The sequence below is a fragment of the Hippopotamus amphibius genome, chromosome 13 (assembly GCF_030028045.1).
Source record: "Hippopotamus amphibius kiboko isolate mHipAmp2 chromosome 13, mHipAmp2.hap2, whole genome shotgun sequence".
In the NCBI taxonomy this organism is placed as follows: domain Eukaryota; kingdom Metazoa; phylum Chordata; class Mammalia; order Artiodactyla; family Hippopotamidae; genus Hippopotamus; species Hippopotamus amphibius.
The window spans coordinates 31560469-31585518 of NC_080198.1; the positions used below are offsets into that span (position 1 = coordinate 31560469).

At 45.2% G+C, this 25050-nt stretch overlaps 1 protein-coding gene across 17 annotated transcripts in view; it reads left to right on the forward strand.

Moving 5' to 3' along the window:
• Nucleotides 1–25050, forward strand: part of ARHGEF3 (Rho guanine nucleotide exchange factor 3) — a 295435-nt gene that overhangs the window by 68018 nt on the left and 202367 nt on the right. The window contains exon 2 of one of the 17 annotated variants that reach the window (XM_057704794.1): nucleotides 3269–3400. The exons of 15 other annotated variants lie outside the window; for them this stretch is intronic. In XM_057704794.1, coding sequence (XP_057560777.1) covers nucleotides 3354–3400 — 47 coding nt within the window. In that variant the 5' untranslated portion in view covers nucleotides 3269–3353. Of the gene's footprint in view, nucleotides 1–3268; nucleotides 3401–19782; nucleotides 19849–25050 lie in introns of all 17 variants that reach the window. One more of the 17 variants, XM_057704797.1, reaches the window with a different exon arrangement.

Genomic DNA, 25050 nt, shown 5'->3' on the forward strand with positions numbered 1-25050 from the left:
ATTGGCAGGCGGATTCTTAACCACTGCACCACCAGGGAAGCCCACAATAGCTGAAGTTTTTTGAACCCTTTCCGTAGGCCAAGCACTGGGCTAAAGATTTGGTGGAATTTTTTTCACTGACTCCTTACGACCAGCTTATGATACAGATGTGCTTGTTAGTCTCCTTTTATGGCCAAGGAAGCAGAGGCTCAGAGAGGTTAAGTCATTTGCCTAAGGCCACACAGAGAGTGTATGGCAGACTTGGTGTTCAAACTCATGGAGAGAATGGAACTTGTCTACTATGAATTAAGCATTACCACACATAGTGACCTCTTCATTATTGTTTACGTGCATGTTATGTGCTCTTCAATAAAGACTGGTTTTTATTAACTGCAGGAAGGGCAACACAACCTGAAAATATTCTTTCCATTACATGGAGGTTGTTTTTGGAATTAGACAGTATGTTTTAGTGGTATTTCTCAAGGTAATTGATTTGATGAGTAGGTAAGAATAAGCTAAATGTCCTTAATTAAAAGACTTTTGAGTTAAAAAAACAACTTTTCAAAATCATTGCTGTATTTAATCTGTTGGCTGAGCTAATACAAAGCTCCAGTTGTAAATAATCAAGAAGTCAGTCCTGATGACTTCCTAGTAATAGAATTCAGTGAGGTAGAATTCTCCCCTTATGGAGGCCCCAGAACAAAATGCTTAAATGGGTATATGGGTCTGTTTTATGGTATCTACTAAGGACAGGACTCTTTGTGTGCCCGTGGGTGTATAGACGTGGACACAGCTTCCTCTGGATTCCGAAATGACCAGTTCCACAGTGGGGAGAGAGGATGAAGGCAGGCCAGGTTTGAATTGGCCTTTCCTTGAAACAGTGTGAGTTAAAAGCCTAATCAAGAAAACCGAAATGGCTGGCTGCTAGCTTTCTGCTGGAGTTTGGCGAAGATGGCTTGAGGAATGGTCTGTGAGGTCCCTGGGCCGCAGGGCTTGGTCTGGGGGCCTCGCTGTGGCTCCCGCAGTGGATGGCTGAGATTATGAAGGAGCTCAAGATACCCTCAGCGCCCTGGACATGGACTTTGCTCCCTGGAGCCCTGCAGCAAAATAAAGCAGGGAAGTGAACCAGGTTGAGCCAGTGTTGCTCTTGGCTGCAGGAAGAGAAAGAAAAAAAAGACAGGATGACCAGAAAGAGAAGGAACCAAGCCACCTTCTCGGTCACATTTAGTGAACATTAATATTTGTAAATATTGAGCAGTGTCTGTTACCAAGCAACAGCCTTGCCAAATGATTGCATGGAGGGCCTCCTTCCGTTTGATCTCACTGGTTTGGGGTTTCTTTGTGCAGAGAGTGTTTGGCTCCTTTTCTTTGTGTGGTGCTATGGGTTGAATAAAGGGGTGGTTGTTTTTCTGTTGTCTCTGTGCAGGCTGACTGTAAAAGTTTGGCACTGGAAAGTAAGCAGCAGTTTGTTTTGATCGTTTTGGTGTTTGCATAAATAACTCGAGGACCTTAAAAATAAAACTGTACATCATACATTGTAGACTCAGGATATCAAAGGTAATTAAGTCTCACCTACCTCGTTTTGCAAATGAGGAAGTAGGCCAGGAGAGCCTGCATGCAACGTTGCTTACAACTGTTTACAAGTTCATAAGGAGTGTGCCTTTTTGCAGTGTGAAGGCTTTACAAGTTCCTGCTGAAGCATCTCCAGGAATTCTAAGTTGGAACATGGGGCCCCTGGAAGAGGGAAAATATAAAACCCTTCGGGTTTCCTGATAATGACAGGGCAGTGGGGTAGGGGTGCAGTGGGGACACTGGGATTATTTACCCAACCGTGGCCTCCGTCTCCTGCTGGGACCTCTCATTTTGAGCAGGGCACATATGGATGTGAAAAATCCCCCACAAACAGCTCCTCTGAGTTCCTATGACAACCTGCCGGGGGAGAGGCTCTGTGTGGAGTCAACCCTGTTTATGGAGAGGCTGCCAGACCCCACTCTCCCGTGGTCCTCCTTGCTCAGACAAGCCTGCCACTAAGCTGTCAGGGGGCAGAGTTTGTTTTTAGCACTTCCTGCTCCCCCATGAGCTGCGCCTTTTTCTTGATTGCAGCCCCTTCCAAGAAGCTGGTACCCTCAGGCTGGTTCTCTTCCAGGCCATGAACTGGGCAGAAATGACCAAATGTGTGGACACTGCCCTGAAGGAACTCCCAGTATGGTACATGTGTGGATAGGTTAGAAGTCTGTAGTGAGAGCTGAGGGATCGAAGGAGGAGTGGTCTTTCCTGATGGAGGTTCGTGGGGGTCAGGGTGGCACTGGAGCTGCCTCAGCTGCTCAGAGAGAACCGAGCCTCATAGGCCTGGATGGCGTTATGGGGGAGGCGTCCCTTCTGCAGGGCTGGAGGCCTGGTGCAAGGATGCTGGTGTGGGGCTCCTAGGAAACAGGTCCAGGGTCGGTGGGGTAGAGACAGGTGTAGTAGTTAGAGGGCCTACTAAATTGTACTTTTTTATCTTGGATTTTATGTTATAAGAGATATGGAACCTTTCAAAGATTTGAAATGGGATGCAGGGATGAGGCTGAAATGACTGGATTGGAGACTTAACAGCTTCTTGCTGGTTGCAGGGTGCACGGGAAGCTAAGATAGGGGACCAGATTGGGGTGGAAAGGGTCTGAGCAAAATAAAGGCAGACATGAGGGAGAGGGAGAGGGTCTCTGTGGACTCCTGAGGGCCAGAGTGGGTGTGGGGGGCGTGATGATGCCCTCCACTGAGAGTCTTCCTTAGCTAGGGAGCTCCAGTTTCTAGATCTACTCGGTGAGGATACTGGACAATGATGAGGGCTATAGAGCTCTTGTGGGCCTCCACCTAGAGGGTGTAGGCCCTGTCTTCCTCTTTTCTTCTCCATCAAAACTCACCTAGCCTGGGCCCCATCCCCCAGGGCCTGGCCATTTGCTAGCTCAGCTGATGAATGACGTCTCATCACGTGTGGGACTTAGTGATCAGTGGGTATTAACATGTTACCCAGTCCTGATAACCTATTTACATTTTAAACAGAAGTCCTTAGTGCCTGGGCTAAAGGAGTCCTCAGTGCTCTTAGATCAGCCCTAAAGTCTCATCAGAAAATCTTTAAATGTCCGATTTTAGCTTCAACTTCTATTTTTTGGATTTCTCTCTACTGGAGTTTCAAATGGAGACCAGGCTTTTTTTTTTTTTTTTTAAGCGGGGTGGAGACAGGGGTAAGAAATTTTACTCTTTTTTGCCCCCTAGTGGCAAACTCTTAAACACCTTTTTTCAATTCCAGCCACTTTGAAATTCATTGGTTCAGAAAATAATTATTGTGTGCCTCCTATGTGCTAGTGCCACAAAGATCCTCACCGTTTGATCTAATGATGGCCATTCAGTCAGCTCCTAAAGGAGCAGCAGGACATATCAAGTAAGTTAAAATGCCTGGAAGATTTTGTTTTTAATTTTTAGCATTTCACATGACTCTTTGATATAGTGAATATCCTGAGGTATGACAGACCCGAGGTTGAGAACTGATGCTCTGTGCACCAGCCGTAGTTCCTGCTGCATATCTTATTTTCTTCTATTATCCTGGATTCAGGAGAATGTAGGAAGTATTTAAGATGTATTGATTGTTATAGGTCTAATGAGAAAAAGATTAAAAGGTTACCCGTCCACATGAGTATCTTGAGACAAGGCATGTAATAATGCAAAAATGTGAACTCTTCGGGACTGTTGAAGCTCTATTCCCTTTCCGGCAAATAATTTTAGAGAAATATTCATATTCTGCACAAAGTGGGTGCTTTTGAAAAAACTGGACATATTGACAATGGACCTCAATTCTCTGTGATTATTTTGATGCCCAAGCAGAAGCAGGAGAGTACCCAGCACTAGGCCCGAGGCAGCACCACTCCAGAAACATGCCTGCCAGCCTTCTGGCACTAGAGCTTGCTTTCTGACCATGTTTTCACCTGTTTGGGCTTTACGTTTTTATATGGAAATTTTGCCCAAGTTCCACGTAGAGTTGTATTATTTACTTAAGAAAACTTGTTATAGATATATTTTAATTAATTAATTAATTAATTGGCTGTGTTGGGTCTTTGTTGCTGTGTGTGGGTTTTCTCCAGTTGTAGGCAGCAGGGTCTACTCTTTGTTGCAGTGCACGGGCTTCTCATTGCGGTGGCTTCTCTTGTTGTTGCAGAGCACAGGCTCTAGGCCCACGGTCTAAGTATTTGTGGCTCATGGGCTCCAGAGCACGGGCTCTGTAGTTGTGGTACACGGGTTTAGCTGCTCCGCAGCATGTGGGATCTTCCTGGAGCAGGGCTCAAACCCGTGTCCCCTGCATTGGCAGGCGGATTCTAAACCACTGCAACACCAGGGAAGTTCCAAAATCTTGTTATATTTTTAAAATAGCATCTGATAATCATAATAACTATGAAAATAAGACACATTTATATTGTTTTATAATCTGTAATGTGCTTTTATCTGTGAACACTGAGTCTTTTAATGAGATATGAGTATTTCCCCTTCCAGAGGAAGGTTAAGCTGAGGCTTAACTGAGGCTCAGACAGGTTAAGAAACTTGTCCAAAGTCACATAGTTAGTTACCTGCCTCTGGCCAGAGTCTTCTGCCCCCCAGGGCTGGTGCTATTTCAGCTGTGAGAGAAAGAAAAACCCCTATTCTCAGAAGGCTGCTATATGACTTGAGTGTGGAGTGATGTTTTTGGTGGAAATGTGCAGTAATTATCATCCTATTATAGGTTTTAACAAGCCTCCTTGAACAGGTGTTTATGCCATGTTGACTTGGTAAATGAGCAGACTGTGGAGCTGGACCCTGCCACAGAAGGCACTGGGGGTGGCAGAGCGCCTGGCACTGAGCTGTTGATGCCCAGGGATCTCTCTTCTATTCTGTGTTGTGTACTGAGGCTGGCATCTGGGGGTGTAGTCCAGTGCAGAGGTGTCCTCTTTAAGAACTTGGACTTTGCCAACTGTCCTTTACCTGGCTCCTCCCCAATTATTAGACAAGGGTGACATGGAGTTACAGCCAATTGATCCAGGGAACACAATTCCTCATCTCCTAGCCTGCGGGGCCAGTTCTGTGTTCTTAGTTCACAGCCATTGCGTGTGGCTGGGACAGACATGAGGGACTTGATAGTCATGTCATGATGTTGATATAGCAGGTGTTGGTTGAAAGGATCCAGTGACAGATCCTGGAGGTCACAAGACCTTCTTTGGTCGCATGCCATACTCCCTACCACAGTGCCTTTGCACATGCTGTCCTGTTTGCCTAGGATGCTTTCTACCCTATTATTCTTCACATCTCACTCAAAGTTCTAACTTGTCTCTGAAAACCATCCTTAACCCTTGTACAAATATATACTTAGTCTGGGTAAAATATCTGTTCAACTCATTTATGAGAGAACTAGAAGGTTAAGAAAGAGAAAGCTGGTTCTAGGAAGTATTCAGAAAGATATATATGTGTGTGTGTATGCATGTGAGTGTGTGTATATGTTAATATGTGTATGTACACATACATATACTCTTGTATGTGTATATACACATGCATACGCATGTGTGTGTACACATATATTCATAAAAAATTGTGAAGAAAAGAATGTTGGGATGAGACTACAAATTTAGATATAAAACTTGTTAAGGTCCTACAGGAAAATAACACTAACCTTTGGAATTATCTTTTATACCTGGCAGAAATTATTTACAACTTACCAGTCTTTTACAAGTTAACATCCTAAATTTACAGAGACCTAATCAAAAGCAAATAGTAAGTCGTAATTACCTTCTCTCTATACAGATTCTGACTGTAGAGGATGTTGAAAAGTCATGCTTTATTTCCTAGTTTTGGATTTTTTTTTCCTAACAGCATTATGTCATAAGTGGCTGGCACAGTGCCCAGTGCAAAGTAGAAACAAGTGGCTATTTGTTGAATAAATGAACGCATGTGGAGAAGGTTGGTTCCTCAGGCAGGCACAGGGCTGGGTGTTTAATACAGGACAGGGAACGCTGTCCATGCGAGGCTGAGCCTTCACCATCCTGCTGGAGGAGTTTGGGGTCAGAATGCAGGCTGTGTGTAGACCTGGGGAAGGCTGGGTAGCAGGGCACTTACCAAATAGGGTTTGGGGCAATAAAGGACAACATGTTTGGAGTCCAGAAGTGAGAATGGAGTCTTCAGAACCAGAGAGAGCGCAATGATTAGGACAAATGAGGGAAGGGAAGGAACTGATACTTCTGGCATCACTTACAATGTGTGATTCATTGTGGAGGCTTTTAATCCAACTGGTCTGTCCCATGTTTACCCCTCCCCTGGCCTGTTAGGTGGTCTTCTTTTTCTGCTACAAAGAGACCCCAGCATCACTGAAGGAACTATGGGGTCAGATGCACTTGGATTTGCATTTAGCCTCTGCTGCTCATGAGTTACGCGGGCCTTAGCAAGTTAGTGCCCCTCCCTCGGCCTCAGTTTCCTCACCTAGAACATTGGAAGGTAATCTGGGCAGATACCAAAGCCTGCAACACTCCAGAGGTTCGAAGTCCATTAGTTCTACTCTTTACTGTGTCTCTCAAAGAAGACTCAAGGGGGATCCATTTTATACCCAAGAGCAGCCCTTCTGAGGAACTCCTCTCTCTTCTCTTCATTCCTTTCAGTCCCTAGCTACCTGGCCTTGCAGGCTCCTTAAGACCTCTCTCCTCCCTTCCCTAGACTTCCCCTAAGTTCTCTCCCTATTCACTCTGCTCCAGAAGACTTTTCTTTTCTCTGCACCCCTGGCATTCCCTTTTCTCTCCATATCCTGTGTCTCTCCCCTCTGACACACTCAGTTTGCATAGTAGAGACTGATGAACTCAGACCATATAACGGGGTGGGGGGAGGCAGGGGGAGAAGATGGTAGTTGGGGCCAAGCCCTTCCTTAGCCAGTGCACAAGAGGCTGGGTAGCTTCAGATTCCAAATAGTTCTTGCCCTTTATTCAGGAGGAAGAGCACCTCCACATGTGGTCACGAGGATTCATTTAAAGTGCTGTATGTCAACAATGGAATATTACTCAGCCATAAAAAGGAATGAAGTTGAACTCTATGTAATGAGGTGGATAGACCTAGAGACTGTGATACAGAGTGAAGTAAGCCAGAAAGAGAAAAACAAATACCATATGCTAACTCATATATTTGGAATCTAAAAAAATGGTATTGATGAACCTAGTGACAGGGCAAGAATAAAGATGCAGATGTAGAGAATGGACTTGAGGACACGGGGTTGGGGGTGGCGAAAAGGAAGCTGGGCGAAGTCAGAGAGTAGCATAGACATAGATACACTACCAAATGTAAAATAGATAGCTAGTGGGAAGTTGCTGTATAACAAAGGGAGATCAACTCGATGATGGGTGATGCTTTTAGACGGCCAGGACAGGGATGGTGGGAGGGAGTCACGGGAGGGAGGGGATATGGGGATATATGTATAAATACAGCTGATTCACTTTGGTGTACCTCAAAAGCTGGTACAAGAGTGTAAAGCAATTATATTCCAATAAAGAGATTAAAAAAAAAAATAAAGTGCTGTATGTCAAGTGTCTGGCCGTTAGTGAACCTCTAGTAAATGGCAGCTCCTGTTATTGTTACAGAGAAGGAAACTCAGTGGGGACGTTCCCACAGCTGTGAGTGATGAGCTGGGGGCGAAACAGCCTGGTTGGCTCTGGCGCATAATGTGAGTGAGCACAAAACCCAGAGGCTTAGAACTCACCCACGAGGTCAGGGTTGTTCCTACAGTGGAGGGTGGGGATGGTGCTGAGGCTGGAGACTGAGGTCATGGGGGCCTCAGCTGTGGGGAGCAGCCTGGCAGGAAGCCGTGCTCTAGTCTTGAGGTGGGGGTCTCGTCCCAAGGTTCCCAGATTCTAGAGCAGGCCATCCAGAGTCAACTGGGTGTGAGCCAGGATCGACCTGTAGCTTCTGCCACCGGGATCTCACTGTCCGTGGAGCAGACCCACTGGGAATTTCTGGGAGGAATGAGATGGCTTTGACTCAGGGTGTCTGTCTGTGAAGTTTGGAGTCGGATCAAATCTTAGGATGGAAATTGGATGGTGCTGTGGGCCACCTGCAGCACTGAGTCAAGTTCCACAGGGGTCATTTTTCGGTGACATTCAAATGCTCCAGCAAGAAAAACAAGTGAGCAGTGGAAGGAAATTCTCTCTGACCTTGTTCTTTCTCTTAGCTCTCCTTTTAGGAAAGGAAATGTTGCTGTTTGCAGTTCAGGTTAATTAAAAAGAAAAGAAAAGGAAAGAAGAGAAAAGAAAAAAGGGGGTAAAAAGAGCTACATAGGGTTTTTGAGACTTACCTCCAGCCAGGAGAACTGGGTCCGTCCTGGAGAGGGCTCATCCACTGAGGTTTTCTCATGCTGGCCAGCAGAGGGCACTCTTTACCCACACACTGTACTGACTTTTTCTTGTGGAGTCAGGAATCCTGGTCTCTCCTGGAAAGTGAATCCTAGAAAAGATTCACTCCCAGCTGTTTCTAATATAACTCAGTTCTCAAGGATGGCACTTTCCCCTTTTAGAGCTGCAGTGTCTGTGCTATTATTTTAACATCTATCTACTGTTGTCTGAGTATCTGAAGCCTAACAGGGAGATGCCTTCTCAGAGCTTCTTGTAGCACAGGTTCAGACAGAAGCAGGGCCAGATGGGCACAAAGAGTTGTGTAAACACCAATTAATAAAATCCTTGGCTCCAGATGAGGCTTGCTTGTCAGTCTCATGATCTTCACACCTCCGTGGTCCCAGCCCTTCCTCCCTTTGGTACAAAAATGATAGAGATGGTTACAAAAACCAGAGCACTCACAAGCCAGTCCTGGGAGGGAACAACACTGGGATACGTAGACGATCGTGCTTTCCACGGGGACATTTTAATTCCTCCCAGTGGGTTTTTTGTTTTTCCCCATCACATTTTTAATCCTATTGATATGATTAATAACAATGTTACATAACATTTATTGTGCTCTAACAGGCACTGTGCTAAGGGCTCTTATAAGTGTCCACTTGCTTAACCCTCTTAAAATCCCAAAAGGTGGGGGAACTGCTGGGGCTTCTGAGGCTTTGTGAGGGTCAGACACTTGCTGAGGGTCGCTTAGCTGGTGAGGGAGGATCCAGATTTGACCCTGCACAGGTGTTGCCCAGACCTGTCCATCCCCCATTGGTTGAGTCCCAGTTATATCCCAATATGGTGCAGACACAAGACACAGTGTACCTGTGGCTGATTTTAGTTTTGAATGTGTTATTATTTGAATATTTGAAAGAAAGGAAGAGAGAGAGGGAGAAAGAGATAGAAAGAAAGGAAGAAAGAAAGAGAGGGAGGGAGGGAGAGCCAGCCGTCAGGGAGCGTACATCTGAGAGTGTAGGCCCTTGGGAGTCCCCAGGATGGAGGTGTAGGGGTGGGGGGAGGTTGGTGGGTCTAGTTCCTCCCCCTCCTTCCCTTCAACTAGAGCAATTCTGCTTCTTCCAGGTCTATGTCTTGGGTTTTGAGTATGATCAGGTTTGACACATGGGTTCTGTTGCTGAAAGAATGAAGCAAACCTCTGGTATATTAGCTTGTAGCTAAGAGCATGCCCTGGGGTGTTATCCACCCATGTCCCAGGGTTCCTTCCTCTTCCAGCTCCCTTCCCAGTGGCTCTTCCCACCTGCCTCCCTCCTGTGCTGCACACTTCCTTCCCTGGCTCCTGCTCAGCCTTCGCATTGCCAGCTGCTCAGCTCAGCTCTGGTGCAGACAGTGGCGAGGCTAGGAGGGTGAGCTGGGTCTCCCCACCTGCTAGCACACTGTGTCCACTCCCTGTGCCCCAGGCTTCTCATCAGTGAGATGGAATGTTAGCAGAAACTGCCCGTCACGTTGTTGTTGCAGATTGTATGGGACAATGGCACACTGGTTTTAAGCATCACCTGGCCCAGATGTAAGATTCACTATCCCTGGGCCATTGCAATGATGATTATTAATATTATGACAGCCATCACCACCCTTTCTCTTTCATTTTCCTCCCAGCATTCCCAAGAGAGTTCATCCTCTCTTCCGTCTCCACTTCTTCCTCACCCATTCACTCCTCCCAAGAGCTTGGCCAGCCAGCTCCCACCCCCACTGCTGCCCTGAAACAGGGCCGCAGGTTGCCAGCCTTCTCCTGACAGCCAGTGCTGCCTCCTGCTTCCTGGACGGCCCTGCACTTTCTGAGTCAACAACCCCGAGCTTCTTTGAGGAAGTTTGGGTACCCTGGCCGTTTTGCAAATGAGCAACCTCAGAGAGAGGCTGAGTGGGGGGACGTGCACATAGCTCGGAATTTGAGTTACAGACACAGTCAGGAAGGGGGACCTTGGACTCCTGGTTTATGGTTCCTTCCCAAGCTGGAATGGGTTCTAGAAAGTTGGTGGCTTAATTGCCAAGGGATGTAGAAGGCAGCAGGTCCATTGTTGTTTTCAGTGAGTGAAGAGATTTCCTTCAGGGAGAAGACAATAAAAAGGAAGGAACCGCTGCTGCACGCAGCACCGCAGGTGACTCTCCGCACTCCATGCGGAGGGAAAGAAGCCAGGCGTGAAAGGCGACTTGCCACGTGATCCCACTTACGTGACATTTTGGAAAAGGCAAAATTATAGGAACAAAAGACAGATCAATGGTTGCCAGGAACTGGGGTGGGGAGGAGGGTCAGACTACAAAGAGGCTGCACAAGGGACTTTGGGGGGTGATGGAGCAGCTCTGTGTCGATTGTGGTGGTGGGCATACACCTGTGAGTGTTTGTCAACACTCACATCTGCACATCAGAGAGTGAATTTGTATGTAAAAGTGTACTTTTAAAAATGAGTTAATAAAATAAAATGAAACACAGGCTGCAGAGCAGGAAGACAGAACACGCTGTCATCACCCTCCAGCCAGTTGGTCTGATCCCATTTTACTGATGTGGAAACTAAGGCTCAGGCCCCTGGGAAATGGAAGGAAGATTTCTTTCTGTTTTCTTCTGTGTCTTCACCTCAGCCCCTCCAGGCCCCGGGTGCTGTTCTAGGAGCTGAGGATTGAGTCCTCAGGAGGATGGGTTGGTTTCTACCCTCACAGAACTCACCATCTAGAATTCTGGGAAACAGATGTGGAATAAGTAAGCCTAAGTAAGGGTGGCGTGGAAGGGAGGGTCAGAGTGTGGGGCCAGAGCAGGGTCAGGGAAGTGCTCCGCCCTTGAGGAAATGACAGCCAAGCCCAAGCATAGGGGTCTGTAGGAGATGAGGAAGCCCCACCATCTCCCATTGTGAGGCCTGCTGCAGAGAGGGTATGATGGGAGGGGAGAGTTTGAGCTGTGGCCAGTGGGGGCTGAGTGGGGGGAGGTTACAGGCAGCAGGCCTCTTTAAGCAAATGAGAATTCATTCTGAGGGCCCTGAGACGCCTTTGCAGGTTGAAGCAGGACCAATCCCAGGTCTGCCCACCTCCAAAGACCAGGCCTGGTCCACATCCTGTACTTCCTGCCTTGCTGCTGGGCCTCAGGGTGGCGGGGACGCCTCCGGTTTGTGTGTGTTTCTTTTACAGTTAATCCACTCTGCTGGTGATTCACGCATCCCTCACAGACTCCAGCGCCCAAATACAATCTGTTCATAAGTTGGTTCTGGCGGAACCCGGGGGCGGTGGCAACCACACAGTACTTAATAGCTGATGTTCTCCTGAGCACGCCTTGGGAAACCAGAAATAACTTTCCATCCCTTGCTTATTTCCCACTTGCTGACCCAGATGTGTGGTTATCTTGGTCACTCACTTGGTTATTTGTTAAGGGTCTTCACCCCTCTCCCCATTTGCTTGCAAGTTCCAGGCTTGCAAGGTTCCCTCTCACCAGCACTTGGTACCTGGGAGCGCTCAGGAAATGTCTGTGAAGTGAACGAGGGAGGAGGCAGGAGGCAGACAACTGTTCTCAGCTGTGTCATCACTCCTCCTCTCAGAACCTCAGTTTTCTTGTCTGCTTTGCAACGTGGCTGGCCCTGAGCGCTCAGTGCCCACCTTGTATGTCAGGGAACCGTGCCTGCAGACCAGCCAGAGGGGCAGGGACCCATCCAGGGCTCCTGGGGGCATGCACACGTCATGTCATCGGCGGACCATGTGGTTTGGTGCAGCGTGTGCTGTTCTGGCTTTCCCACCGCGATGGTACAAGAGCAGTAGCAGTGCTTTTCAAGATGCATGTCTATTTTAATTTAAATTCATATATTTGTGTTAGAAGATTTCCCTATGTTTCTTTGTTTTTCTTTGGAAGCATTCAGAGGCCAGTGTTGAAAAAATTACCATCCTTTGCTCCAAAAGAAATATAATTTCCCATAACATTTTGGATTTCCAGGATCTGGAAGGAGAACTAATGTTGATTCTACTGATAGCAGGTGTGTGTGTGTGTGGGTGTGGGTGTGTGTGTGTGTGTGTGTGTGGTGGGGGGTGGGGTAGGGCAGGAATTGGTCATTATGGGGCCACTGAGGAGTCTCAAAGGATCGCTTTCCACTGTGGAAGGCCAGGCTCACCTCTGTTTTCTTTTCCTCCCTCCTCAATTGCACTCTGAGAGCCAAACTAATCCAAAATATTATCCTTTCCTTCACGGGCCTTTCGAATTTCAAAATCAGTGAAAGTCTAGGGGGAGAATATTCACTTGGTTACAGTTCAATGCTGGCAGTTAAAAATGAACTTCATAAAACTAAAGATGGAAAATATACAAAGGTATAAAAAAAAAGTTCTGCTACTATCAATGCTACAGTGTTTGCCTTTAACATATGAGTATATTTATTATGTAACTTTATACCACACTTTTTAATTTACTATTTTAATATAAGCATTTCCTCATGACATTGGCAAATTAGAAATCACAGTTAAGGGGCTCCCTCCCCACCTGTAACACACTCATCCACCCACCTACCCATCGTGTGTCCATCCAACTCACCTACTGTCTATCCGTCATGGATTGAGGGCTTCCTCTGTGAGGACAGGTTTAGGTTCTAGGAAAATAGTAATCCCTGAGGCAAGCAGGGTCCCTGCCCAGAGGGAGTTGTCATTATACAGTGGAGCAGAGCGGAAATAAACAGAGGAAGATACCAGATAGTGGGGTCTATGGGCAAAGAATTTGGGCTGCAGTGGTGGTCCAGTTTCTTGTGGCTGTCCTACATTTAGGAAGACTACCCACATCGTGGGGACTGGATTTAAACCATGAATTGGGAGTTTTCCTATGGAAAAGGCACCTCAGTGAGTGCTCAAGACTTGGACCCTCCCTTGTAGGCTTAACTGAAGGGCTGTGTGCTAAATGTGTACAGGTCGACTGTTGTTGAACTGGGACGGCCAGTCCGAGAAGGAGGCACTGAATGTGACCTGGCTTGCCATGAGTGCAGAGGCGGGATGGGCTGCAAGTGCAGGGTTCTCTGACGCTGGAAGTTAGGCGGCTACTTGGAACATCCCAGACCACTGCTGGAGGCAGAGGGGACTTTTAGAGAGGCTTTTTTCCACAGACCACATGGCCTTGAGCCGACTCTTAGTTTTCCAGTCTCTAAATGAGGGTGGTAGATTAGCTGATTCTCTGAGGATCCTTCCAGCTCTTATCTTTTTGAGTTTTAGGCACATTATCTGAAAATAGACACTGTAATTAAAATTACCAGGTTTGAAACAATACAGGGTTATGAATCCTGGTGACTCACATGGGTAGGTTTTTTTTGTTTTTTGTTTTCTCGAAGGACTGGTTCTTCTGGTGAATTGCTAAGGAAGCTGTGAGGGACACAAGACTTGCCTCCGCTCCAGCTATGCCATTTCTTGGTGGCACCAGCTTATAGCTCTTGCCATCTGGTTTGCAAGGAAGCTTTGTAAACGTTTTAGCATGGTGATAGGAAGTAAACTCACTGCCATGAATTTCATGCTCCAAAGGCCAGAAGGGCACATTAAGGAAGATTTACCCTGGCTTCACTTCCCAGTGTGAACTTGTGAGCAGGCCATAGTTTAAACAACACATGACTATCAACAGCTGTGGGGAAAACCAGCTGTGTGGATGTCAGCATGCGTTTCCAAGACACCCATTAGATGTCTCAGTCCAGAATTTTGTTTTAATGCTCATGTCTCATCTCCAGAGTAAGACACACACCAGTGTATTTTCCTGGGAGAATAGGAAGGGATGATGACAGACATTGCTCTTTGGTGACTGTGCTAGTGTGACTTACCCTTCTGTTCATCAGGCATCTGTGGGGCCAGTGTTCGTGTGGCATGGTAGGGGGCTTGGTGGTGAGTCATCTCAAAGCTGGAAAGCCGTGCATCAGCCTCCATAGGAAGTGCTGGCAGGCAGGCAGGCAGGCATCCAGCTTCGCGAGCGGGTGGCCATGGGTTATGCAAGTGTTGGGCTGAGCAGTGCAGTGCGGGGGGCAGGTGTGCTGCGTTCTGACTGATGTGGTTTGAAGCCTGGCAGCACTGATGCTTCCTGGCTGTGTGATCTGGGGCAAGTTACTTGAGCTGTCTGCTCCTTCATTTCCCCACCTATAAATCTGATCAATAATTGAGTGCTGTCAGCATTAAATAGATCACATGTTAGGTTCTTTTTTTTTTAAATGCCTCTTCACTTTATTTTATTTATTGAGTTATAACATATGTACAGTAAAGTATACAAATAAATGTGATAAATTTTTACACCTATGTACATCCATGTAATCACCTCCTAGGTAGAGATATGGAACATTCCAGCACCACAGGAGGCTCCTTTCTGCTCTACTTCTAGCTCTTAACCTTTAAGGGTTAAATGCCATTCTGACCTGTATTATAGATCAGTTTTTTTTTTCCAATCTTTATTGGAGTGTAATAGCTTTACACTGTTGTGCCAGTTTACGCTGTACAACAAAGCGAATCGGCTGCATTTATACATATATCCCCATATCCCCTCCCTCCTGCAACTCCCTCCCACCTTTCCTATCCTGGCCCTCTAGGTCATCAGCAGTCATTGAGTTGCTCTCCCTGTGTTAGGCCATTGCTTCCCACTAGCTATCTATGTTACATTTGGTAGTGTATAAATGTCAATACTACTCTTTTACTTTGTTCCAGCTTCTCCTTCCCCACCTCCCCATGTCCTCAAGTCTGTTATCTGCCTCTGCGTCTTTATTCTTCCTCTACCACTGAGTTCATCAGTACCATTTTTTTTAGATTCTGTATATATCTGTTAGCATACGGTATTTGTTCTTCTCTTTCTGGCTTACTTTGTTCTGTATGACAGACTCTAGCTCCATCCACCTCACTACAAATAACTCAATTTCATTCCTTTTTATGGCTGAATAACATTCCATTGTATATACACATGTTAGGTTCTTGTCACCAGCACAATGGCTTCTGCTGGAGGTGGTGGTGGACTGGCTTGGCCTCACGTTCCTAACACCTAACACATGTGCTCATCATGTGACAGGCCCACTCTGCATGCATGACAGACACTGTTCTTAGCTCTTCTAAGTGCATTAGCCCAGCTAGATAGTGTGATCCTTCATGTGAACTCAGGCGGGTACTATTATCATTTTATTGTTGAGGAAACTGAGAGCATTAAGTAACTTGCCTAAAGTCACAGAGCTAGTGAGTGGTGGATATGGGATTTGAACCCAGGCAGCTGGCCCTAGCGTCCTTGTTCTTAACCACTACTCTATACAGCCTCACTGAAATAATAAGAGCTACTCAGAGAGCTTCCTATAGGTCAGAAAGTGTTCCAAGCACTTTCTATAGATTGACTCATTTAACCCTCACAACAAACCCTCTGAAGTGGTTGCTATTTTTCTACCCACTTTATAGATGAGGAAACTGAGGCGTCTAGAAAGGGGTGAGAATGTGAATGGAGTTCATATCCTCATTAGCTGAGTGACTTAAGACAGGGAAGGCCCCTGACATCCCTGACGTCTCTGAGCCTCCGGGTTGCTGTGGGGTAACAGGTGACTGATGACAAGCACTGACTGCAGACCTGGCTGTGGTAGGACCTTCTCAGGAGGGTGGCTGTTTAACTATTAGTGAGACGCCCTTGCTCACAGACCCCAGCTTTATTCCTTGTCTTGAGCCGCTCCTGGTAGTTGGGACAGGGCCAAGAGCTCTTGGCTTCTTGGGCGAAGAGGTCTTTGAAGAGATGTCCCCATCCCCAGCTTGGGCCTGCTGTGGCACCAGGGCATAGCTTGGCCCCACCACAGATGCTGTGTCTGGCCTTGAAAGTGACCGTTCTGCCCCCAGGGAAGTGAATACACTGAACCTGTCCCAGCCACTGGGGGGTAAAACGCCTAATAAGCCTGGGTCTCGGCTTCCTTAGCTGCAAAACGGAGTACGGGATCAACGCATGTGACCAAAAGCACCAAATCCAGAAAATTTATATTTTCACAATGTGGAATAAACAAGTCTTCTGGCCACTGTTTTACACATTGAACACGTGGAACTTTGCAAGGCACTTTCTCAGCAGCCGGTCCCTGTTGTCAGCTATTTGAGCTGTGTCTAGTTTCTTCCTCTAAAACAACACTGGAAGCTGTATTCTGGTCACTGAGCCCATGTGTGTGGTTCTTTTTTTTTTTTTTTTTTTCAAATTAATTATTGTAAGCATGAAGTTCTGGGTCATTTTAAGGTTCTTGGAAAATGCTGTCAAATTATCCTGTGGAAACATATACCAATTTATACATTCACAATTATGAAGCAAAATGTCTGTTTCTTTGCCTTCTTGCCCATATTGGGTATGACCATGTAAAATTTGCCAATTTGAAAGTCAAACGTGCTATTTATTTAAATTTCCGTTTTGCTAGTTACTAAGGAGGGGGAACATTTTGGGGGTGTTTATTGGCTGTTTGAATTTTTTCTTTGGTGAACTATGTTATGGCAAAACATTTCAGCTTTCTTTTATTAAAAAGGATATTTTCTGGGGAATTCCCTGGTGGTCCAGTGGTTGAGACCCTGAACTTCCACTGCGGAGGGCATGAGTTTGTTCCCTGGTCAGGGAACTGGGATCCTGCATACTGCATGGCTGAAAAAAAAAAAAGAAAAAAGAAGCTATTTTCTGATTACAAAATTTATTTATACATGTTATAGAAGTTCAGATAGGGTAGGAATGTGTAACATGACAAGCGCAGATTCCCTGGATCAATACTAACTCTGAGAAATCACCACTGCTGACAGTGTGGACCTTATTTTTTCAGAAATTCTAGAAATTTTTGAATGCCACTGTTTCACCTTAAAGATGTCTGAAGGTCCAAACATGGCTTTCGTATCATAAAAGGTGTTTTGCTGAGTGGCATTTTTATTGAATGAAGGTAGCAGGTTTATTTTGATGAACTGATCTTTTCAGAGAAGCCATGTGGCCTAGAGGGAAGGGTACTGAATTTGGGGTCCCCATTGACCGCTATCATGTCTGCCGGGGCTCAGCTGGGTGTGTGCGATCTGTTGGCCTTGTCCAGCCCTCGGGTCAGAACCTCTGCGCTGCTGACAGGAGTGCCTTCTGTTTTGAATTTCGGGCTGCTAAGCAGTGAAGGCAGCAGCAAGAGGATGAGGGCTCCTGATCTTCTGTCAGCACCAGCACTGGACCAGTGCCTGGTGATAATAGTTAATAATAGCCATTGATAACAGCCAGTATTTCCTCTACATGTCCTTTCCATGCTTGAGTCTACTTAGGCCTCACAACAACTCTATAACGTGTGAAATCTAATATGATCCCTGTTTTTTGTACCTAAGACCAAATCATTTGCTTAGGGTCCCCAGCTAGCAAGTGCCAGAGCCAGAACTCAAACGCACTGAGGCCCCTCGAGAGGTTACCTACCCGCTCTGCAGTTCCGCACAGCCTCATGAATCCCATCTCCCTGTTGGCCTTTGTGCATACTAGTCTGGTCCAAATGTATTCCAAATGTAGACCTGGGGGACCTGCAACAAAAGTTCTTAATTTTGTAAAGACTTGAGCAAGTTGGAAGTTGGTAAAAAGACGAATTTAGGGGCCGCATCCCTGGATTGGGGCTCTGGAGCGGGGTTGGAAGAGCATCTTTGCCTGGGTGACAATGTGCAGTTGCCACGGCAGCAGCTATGGCAACGCTGATGTAAGTGCCAGGCCTGTTCCCACTGGAGCCCAGCTGGTAAGCTGGAAGACGAGGTGCCCAAGAGAATGTGGGCTGCGGGCTTGCTCTGCCCTATGCTTCAGGCAGACCACATTGATAGAAATAATTGATAAATAGCACATAAATGATCAACATGGTTAATTTTTCTCTCCCAGTTTATGGCTCTTGTGGATTAGGTGGCCGGAAAATCCTTAGACAGTTTGGCAGGACCCAGGGGCAACCTGGAATCAGGCTATCTGGCCCTGAACTCCAGTAACTATGGGGCATTTCCAAGTCTAACCTCTCAGTGCCTCTCCTTCTCTTCTGTTTTGGCTGTTATTTCTCAGGGTCCCCATGAAAATGAAATACATTAATCCATATAAAAAAGCACAGCACCCATATTATTATTCTTATTATTAAATTAGTAATAATAGGTCCCTCTCTTACTCAGAATTCTCTTACTCAGAATTATCCCCTCTTACCCAGAATTTTGGGGGTGGCTTGCTGTTTGTCATAGTGACGAAGTAATCTCACACTGAATGGTGCCCTTGGCATTACCTTTCCTTTTTCTGCACATATGCTGTAATAAGTCTGATGTGGTCCCACCCTCACCACCATATTTCACTGACAGTTTGGGAATAAACATGTTTTTATGTGTGGCCCCAGTCACTGCCAAAAGCAGCATTTATGGACCTTCTAATTACCTTGGAGACTGTGGTAGGTCCTGTATCAGAGAGTCAATAAACTGCTTTAAGCGATGCTGGGTAATTTAAGAATTTGGGATGTTTTTGGAGTTAGAATTGACAAAACATTTGTTAGAGATGCCCCGTTCTGAGGACGCATTTTTAGGGTTGTGGTCTTCAATTTGGAGGTGTCGGGCCACCTACATACTGATTTATTAGCTTCCGATCAATATATTATTGAAAAAAGTGTGAAGACTTTCTTCTGCTCCTCTCTGGGCCAAAAGCTCTCATGGAGCCTCTGTCAGAGAGGAACTGGGAAAATAAGGTGTCTGTAAGTATAATTTTTGAGTTAGAGCTTTCCAAAGATTTGAAAAACATGAATTTATCTCCCTCCTTTTTGTTTCTTGTTTGTGTGTAGTTTGCTAGAACAATTCCAAAGGCTTTTCTTAATTTTCTTAGGAAAAAAATTGAAAAGATAGTTCAAGGTGATTTTTTAAACTTGCCTTCTAAGGGTTGTTTATTTGATCTAAATCCACTTAAAACATTAAGAAAACTCAGCCATTAAAATTTTTAAACCAAAACTATACTTTTATCAAAGTATAACGTGCATACAATAAAGTGTACCAATTAGTCTGCATGGATTTTTATTTGCAGATGTAGAGTAACTAATAAATAAGACTAATCTCTGATTTATTATTATTATTATTGTTATTATTAAAGTCCAATTGTATTTCATGTAAAGAGGAACCAACCCTGTAACACTGGCTCTGGGTCTGGTACATAGTAAGCATTTTAATTTCCATCTCCTTTCCTCTGTTATCACTGCTTCTACAATGCTTTTAACATCTGTTTCTCTGTTCATATTCTCTGGAGACAGACTGCCTGGGTTTGAATCCTGGCTCTCTACTTGCTAGTTGTGTGATTTTGCACAAGTCAGTTAACCTCTCTGCACTTCAATTTCCTTATCTGTTAAGTGAAAATAATAAAAGTACCAACTTAAAAAATTGTTTTGAGGATTAAATGAGTTAATATTTATTAAGCACTTAGAACAATGTCTGGCACATAATAAGCTTTTTTTTTTTTTTTTTAAAGTAAACCCTTAAAAATGTCATCTCCATGACAGAGAGATTGAGGATTGTCCTGGTCCATAAGGCAAAGGTTAGTGGTATTGATAAACTGGGATGACCATGACTTGCTTCCACATCCCCGGAGTTGAGAGGCCAGTGGCTCTCAGCAGTGTAGGGTTCCAGTTTCTCATTTCAGACGGGGGTGGGGGGTGGGGTGGGGGTGGGGTCTCTCAGTGTTGGCCCATGGGAAGGTAGAACACGTACAAGTAGTCCTGGTTAGAAAAACACACGCTCGGGAAAGAACGGGCTCTCCCCAGGCAAAACTTTAGAAAAACAACAATCTGTGGCTCCTTGATTAAAGGGGAGAAAACTAATTATCCTTTCCGGAGGGACGTGAGGCCGCTCTCTGCCGGGCTGTGACCTGGAGGTGCAGGATGTGGATTTCCTTAGGATGTAATGAAGCCTTTCCCATTGAAAATGTGCCATAATTCAGATAGATGCAGGCGGAAAGAGGGAGAATAATCCCCTTGCCTTTAAAAGCAACCCCTAAACACTTTAGAAACATCGTTTGCGGGTCAGTACTTTGAGAATATGAAAAAATAATTTTTTTAAATTGGATTTCCAAAAGACCTCTGTTACAAAGCGTCCCTTCACAAATATTCTGTAATTTCTGCTAATTAGACCAGCTTACAATTAGCTTGAATATTTGAAATTTGGTGCTGCCAATGAGAAGTCATCCATGCACTGATGACGTGGATCAGAATTCCGATGAGGAGTAACTGGGAAACGTTATTTTTGTGATGAATAAATGCCAAGTAGTGTTAATTCTAGCTTCTTTAGTCGAAGGAGGAGATTGAAACATTCCATCTTGGGATAATTTGTGTATGCATTTTCTCACTGTCTTCCATACCATCCTGTTAGGAACGGGAAGTTCCTGTTGACCTGTACTGTTTGGCTGGAGATGTCAAGAAAGTTCAAAAAAGTCTTACAAATGTTTATTGAGCATCTACTGTGTGCCAGGTGTCCAGAGGGTGGAAATGAGGCATTGAAAGGACAGAAGTGCCTGCCCTCAGGGAGCTCACATTTTAATGACTCAGTGGACTAGCTGATACCTAAGATCCTTGTCAACTTATATTTTCTATGAACAATGTTTCTAGGTAATCTGTAGACACATCCCTCTCAGCTCTCGACCCCCAGGTCCACTCACTTCCTCTTATCAAGTCACCAGGGACCTCTGCTTCACCAGATTCAGTGGGCATTTCTCCTTTCCCTACTTAGTGACATAATAGAGTACCCCTCCTCTTTGCTGGCCTCTGGGATGCCCCCGCTCACCTTGTCAGGGCTTCTCTGATGACGCTGGAATACAATCTCCAGTTTCTCAAATCCAGATGTGGACTCCACCTCTCCATTTAGAGATCCATACCAGTGCAGATGTGGCACTTCAAACGTGATATGTCTGATCTTGATTTTTGTCCCCAAATCTGCTGCTCCGGTAAGTCTTCTCCACCCTCCCAGTTGCTCAGGCTAAAATTCTTAGAGTATCCTTTTCTTCGCTTTTATTTTATCTCCGTATCCAATCCACCAGCAAATCCCGTTACCCTGCCTTCAAATATGTATATGACTCCACCACTGCTCACTAACCCCGCTGCCACCATCTTGGTCCAAGTCCTTGCTGTCCCTCACCTGTGCCACCCTCATCTCCTCCCTGCCCTTTGTCTTGTCCCTACAGCTGTTTTCTCCATGCAGCATTGAAAACAGTCCTTTTAAAACTTAGACCATGTCTCTGCTCAGAATCCTTCTGTGGTTTCCCATCTCACTCAGACTAAAATCCAAAGACCTTGCAATAATCTGTAAGACCCTTGCCATCTGGTTCCTTCTCCCTCTGTGACTTTCTTTGTTCTTTGCTCACTGAATTACCCCACTCCAGCTGTACTACCCTTGCTGCCCCTCAGCTGTGCTCCAGGAACTTTACATATGCTGTTCTGTCCACCTAAGACATTCTCCCTCCTCTTTCAGGTTCTGTTCAAACATCACTTTCTTGGAGAAGCCTGCCCTGAGCACTGCATATAAAATAGCAACTACTCCTACTGTCCCTACTCCCCTACCCTGCTTAGGTTTTCTCCATAGAATTTGTCACCTCCTGACATAAGGTCCCAAAGAACAGGGACTGTGTTTTATTCTGCAGTATCCCTTATGCCTACAGCAATGCCTGGCACATAATAGATATTAGGCAAATATTTAGAGCTAACATTTATTGTGTTCAGTATGAGCCAGGTAGCATGCAAATTATTTTACAGTAGTTATTTATTTACTCCTCATGGCAACCCTATGACATCTAAGTCTTATCATGTCTGTTTTAAATTGGAAACTGAGGCTTGAGGAAGTTCCCTAAGCTGCCCAAGTTTACATGGTGGACTTGGGCTTGAACCCAGGTCTTGGAGGCTGCAGAGCTCATGCTCTGACCACTTTATGTTACTGCCGTCTCTCTTTGGTAGCCTTACATTGTTCTAGAGAGGTTTATGGTAGCTGCTCAACACATGGAAATGAACAGCACTTGGACTTGAAATATGGAAATAAATGGGAGCCTTGGTGTATCTGTCATGATGGGATGGTGTCTCTTAGAGTGTTTAGGGTTTTAGTTTGCTGAGAGCAGTTATGGCATTTTGCAGGTACTTTCTCCTGAATGAGGAAACAGCAAGTGTACCTCAGCGAGGTTAGGAAGGTGAAAATCACATATAATCCAAAGCGCTCTTAAATGCCATGTCAGAGCCTGACCTGCGCTTACGACCAGTGTTCCTTCCAGTTCTATTCATTTGGACTGTTCTGGCCCAAGGAACTAAGTGGAATTTGAAGATCTTTTGTTCAGAAAGTACCTATCTCAGATCCAGCTCAGCCTGAGAGAGGACTGGGGAAGGAGACAAGGCTGCAATGGGGGCAGATCCACAGCCCCATGCCAGGCTTCTCTTGGGGTCTGCATCCAGTGTGCAGAAGGCCACACAAGATGCCCTCAACTACGGAATTACTTCTCTCTCTCTCTTAAGTGTATGTGGTTGTATTCGTGTTCTGTCAGTGTGTTTATAAGGCTATTCTGTGATACTGTTGACCACAGAACTCCTGAGGGCAAGCATTCATTCTCCAGCAATTTCCTACAAAGTGCAGGGAGTGCAGAGACAGCCATGTATCCAAATCACAGAGTTCCTGGCCTTCCAGCTCATCACCCAGATGGAGGATAACTCTTAAAGTGCACCTTTTGTGCATCAGGCACTAAGAGCTTTACATATGTTGGGAATTCCCTGGTGGTCGTGGTTAGGACTCTGTGCTTCCACTGCAGGGCACAGGTTCCATCGCTGGTCAGAGAACTAAGATCCCACATGCCACGTGACTCGCCAAAAAAAAAAAAAAAGAGCTTTATGTACGTTAACTCATGTAAGCCTCAAAACAGCGCTGTAAGGGAATCCTGTTATTACCGCTGTTTTACAGAAGGGAGAAGGAGGAACAGAGTTTAGGTCACTTGTCCAGTATCACAGAGCTGGTGAGTGGCAGAGTTGGCTCCAGCATCTGTGCTCTTAACCACTGTGCCCAGCTGCCGCTTTATGGCACTACCTGGGAATCATTGAAATTTGCCAATGGCAGTTCTCCTTCTGGAAGAGTGTACCTGTGGAAAGGTGTCCTAAGGATAAAAGCTTTGCAGGAAACTCAAGTGTAAAAAAGAAACAGCAGAATGGCTTGGGAGATGGGAGCAGAAGACGAAACAGGTGTTGCTGCAGCATATCTGAGCACAGAGACCCGGCTAGGGGTGGAGAGTGGGAGGAAGCACAGAAAGCCAGAGGCTGTGGGAATTTTTATCATTGTTGAAAGATTCATGTAAATATGTGTCTCAGAAACAGAGACTTGTAGGGCTGATTTCTCACAGTACCTATAAAACTTCACATCTAAGCCATTTTTGTTAGTTCCCAAGCTGCACAGAATGCTCTCCTGGCTTTTATTTACATAATCCCTCTTTTCTGGAATAGTTAATAGCATTTTACTTTGCATTATTATTTCATGAGATTTTTTTCCGTGAGATGTATATCTTTTATTTTGCCTGAAAATATCTTTACTTTACCCTCACTTTTTAAAAAAATTGTGGTAAACTACACATAGCATAGTATTTACAGTTTTAAGTGTATAACAATTCAGTGGCATTAAGTACATTCACAGTGTTGTGCATCCATCACCATTATCTAATTCAAGAACTTTTTTTATCACCCCAAAGGAAACTGTGTACCCACTAAATAGTCACTCCCCATTCGCTCTCTTCCCCTAGCCCCTGGCCACCACTCACCTGCTTTCTGTCTCTATGATTTGCCTGTTGTGGGTATTTCATGTAAATGGAATCATACCGTATGTGGCCTTTTGTGTCTGGCTTCTTTCACTTTGCGTAATGTTTTCTTTCTTTTTTGTTTTTAATAAATTCATTTATTTATTTACTTATTTATTTATTTATTGGCTGTGTTGGGTCTCCATTGCTGCGCGTGGGCTTTCTCTAGTTGCGAAGAGCGGACGCTACTCTTCATCGCAGTGTGCCAGCTTCTCATTGTGGTGGCTTCTCTGGTTGAGGAGCACGGGCTCTAGGCATTCAGGCTTCAGTAGCTGTGGCACCTGGGCTCAGTAGTTGTGGCTCTCAGGCTCTAGAGTGCAGGCTCAGTAGTTGTGGCGCACGGGCTTAGTTGCTCTGCAGCATGTGGGATCTTCCTGGACCAGGGCTCAAAGTCGTGTCCTATGCATTGGCAGGTGGATTCTTAACCGCTGTGCCACCAGGGAAGCCCCACTTTGCATAATGTTTTCAAGGTTGTTCCATGTTGTAGCATGTACCAGTGCTTCATTCTTTTTCATGGTTGAATAATGTTCCATCTTATGCATATATCACATTTTGTTTATCCATTTTCATTCATCATTTGACAAGATTTTATACCTTCTCACTACTGTTGCTAGAGTATCATCTAGGGAACTACAAAATAATAATTTCATGGGTTTAAAAAAATCACTTCAATCTCTTATTTTTGATTAATTTTGAAATTCATTTGGTTAGAGCAGTTATCCATTATTTAGCAACAGATCATAGACCTTTGGTTGGGATATGCTCCATTTGGGGAAGAAATTCATTTGTTGCTCCGTTCAAGTAGGGATGTGACCTAAAGATCATCTCCATTGGCTTTTCTAGAGACTACACCTTTAAAGCCTTTGTGAAATATTTTGTTCTTTTGAATGTTTTCGAATTCAGATGGATACAAAAATCTTTTTGGAGAATGTC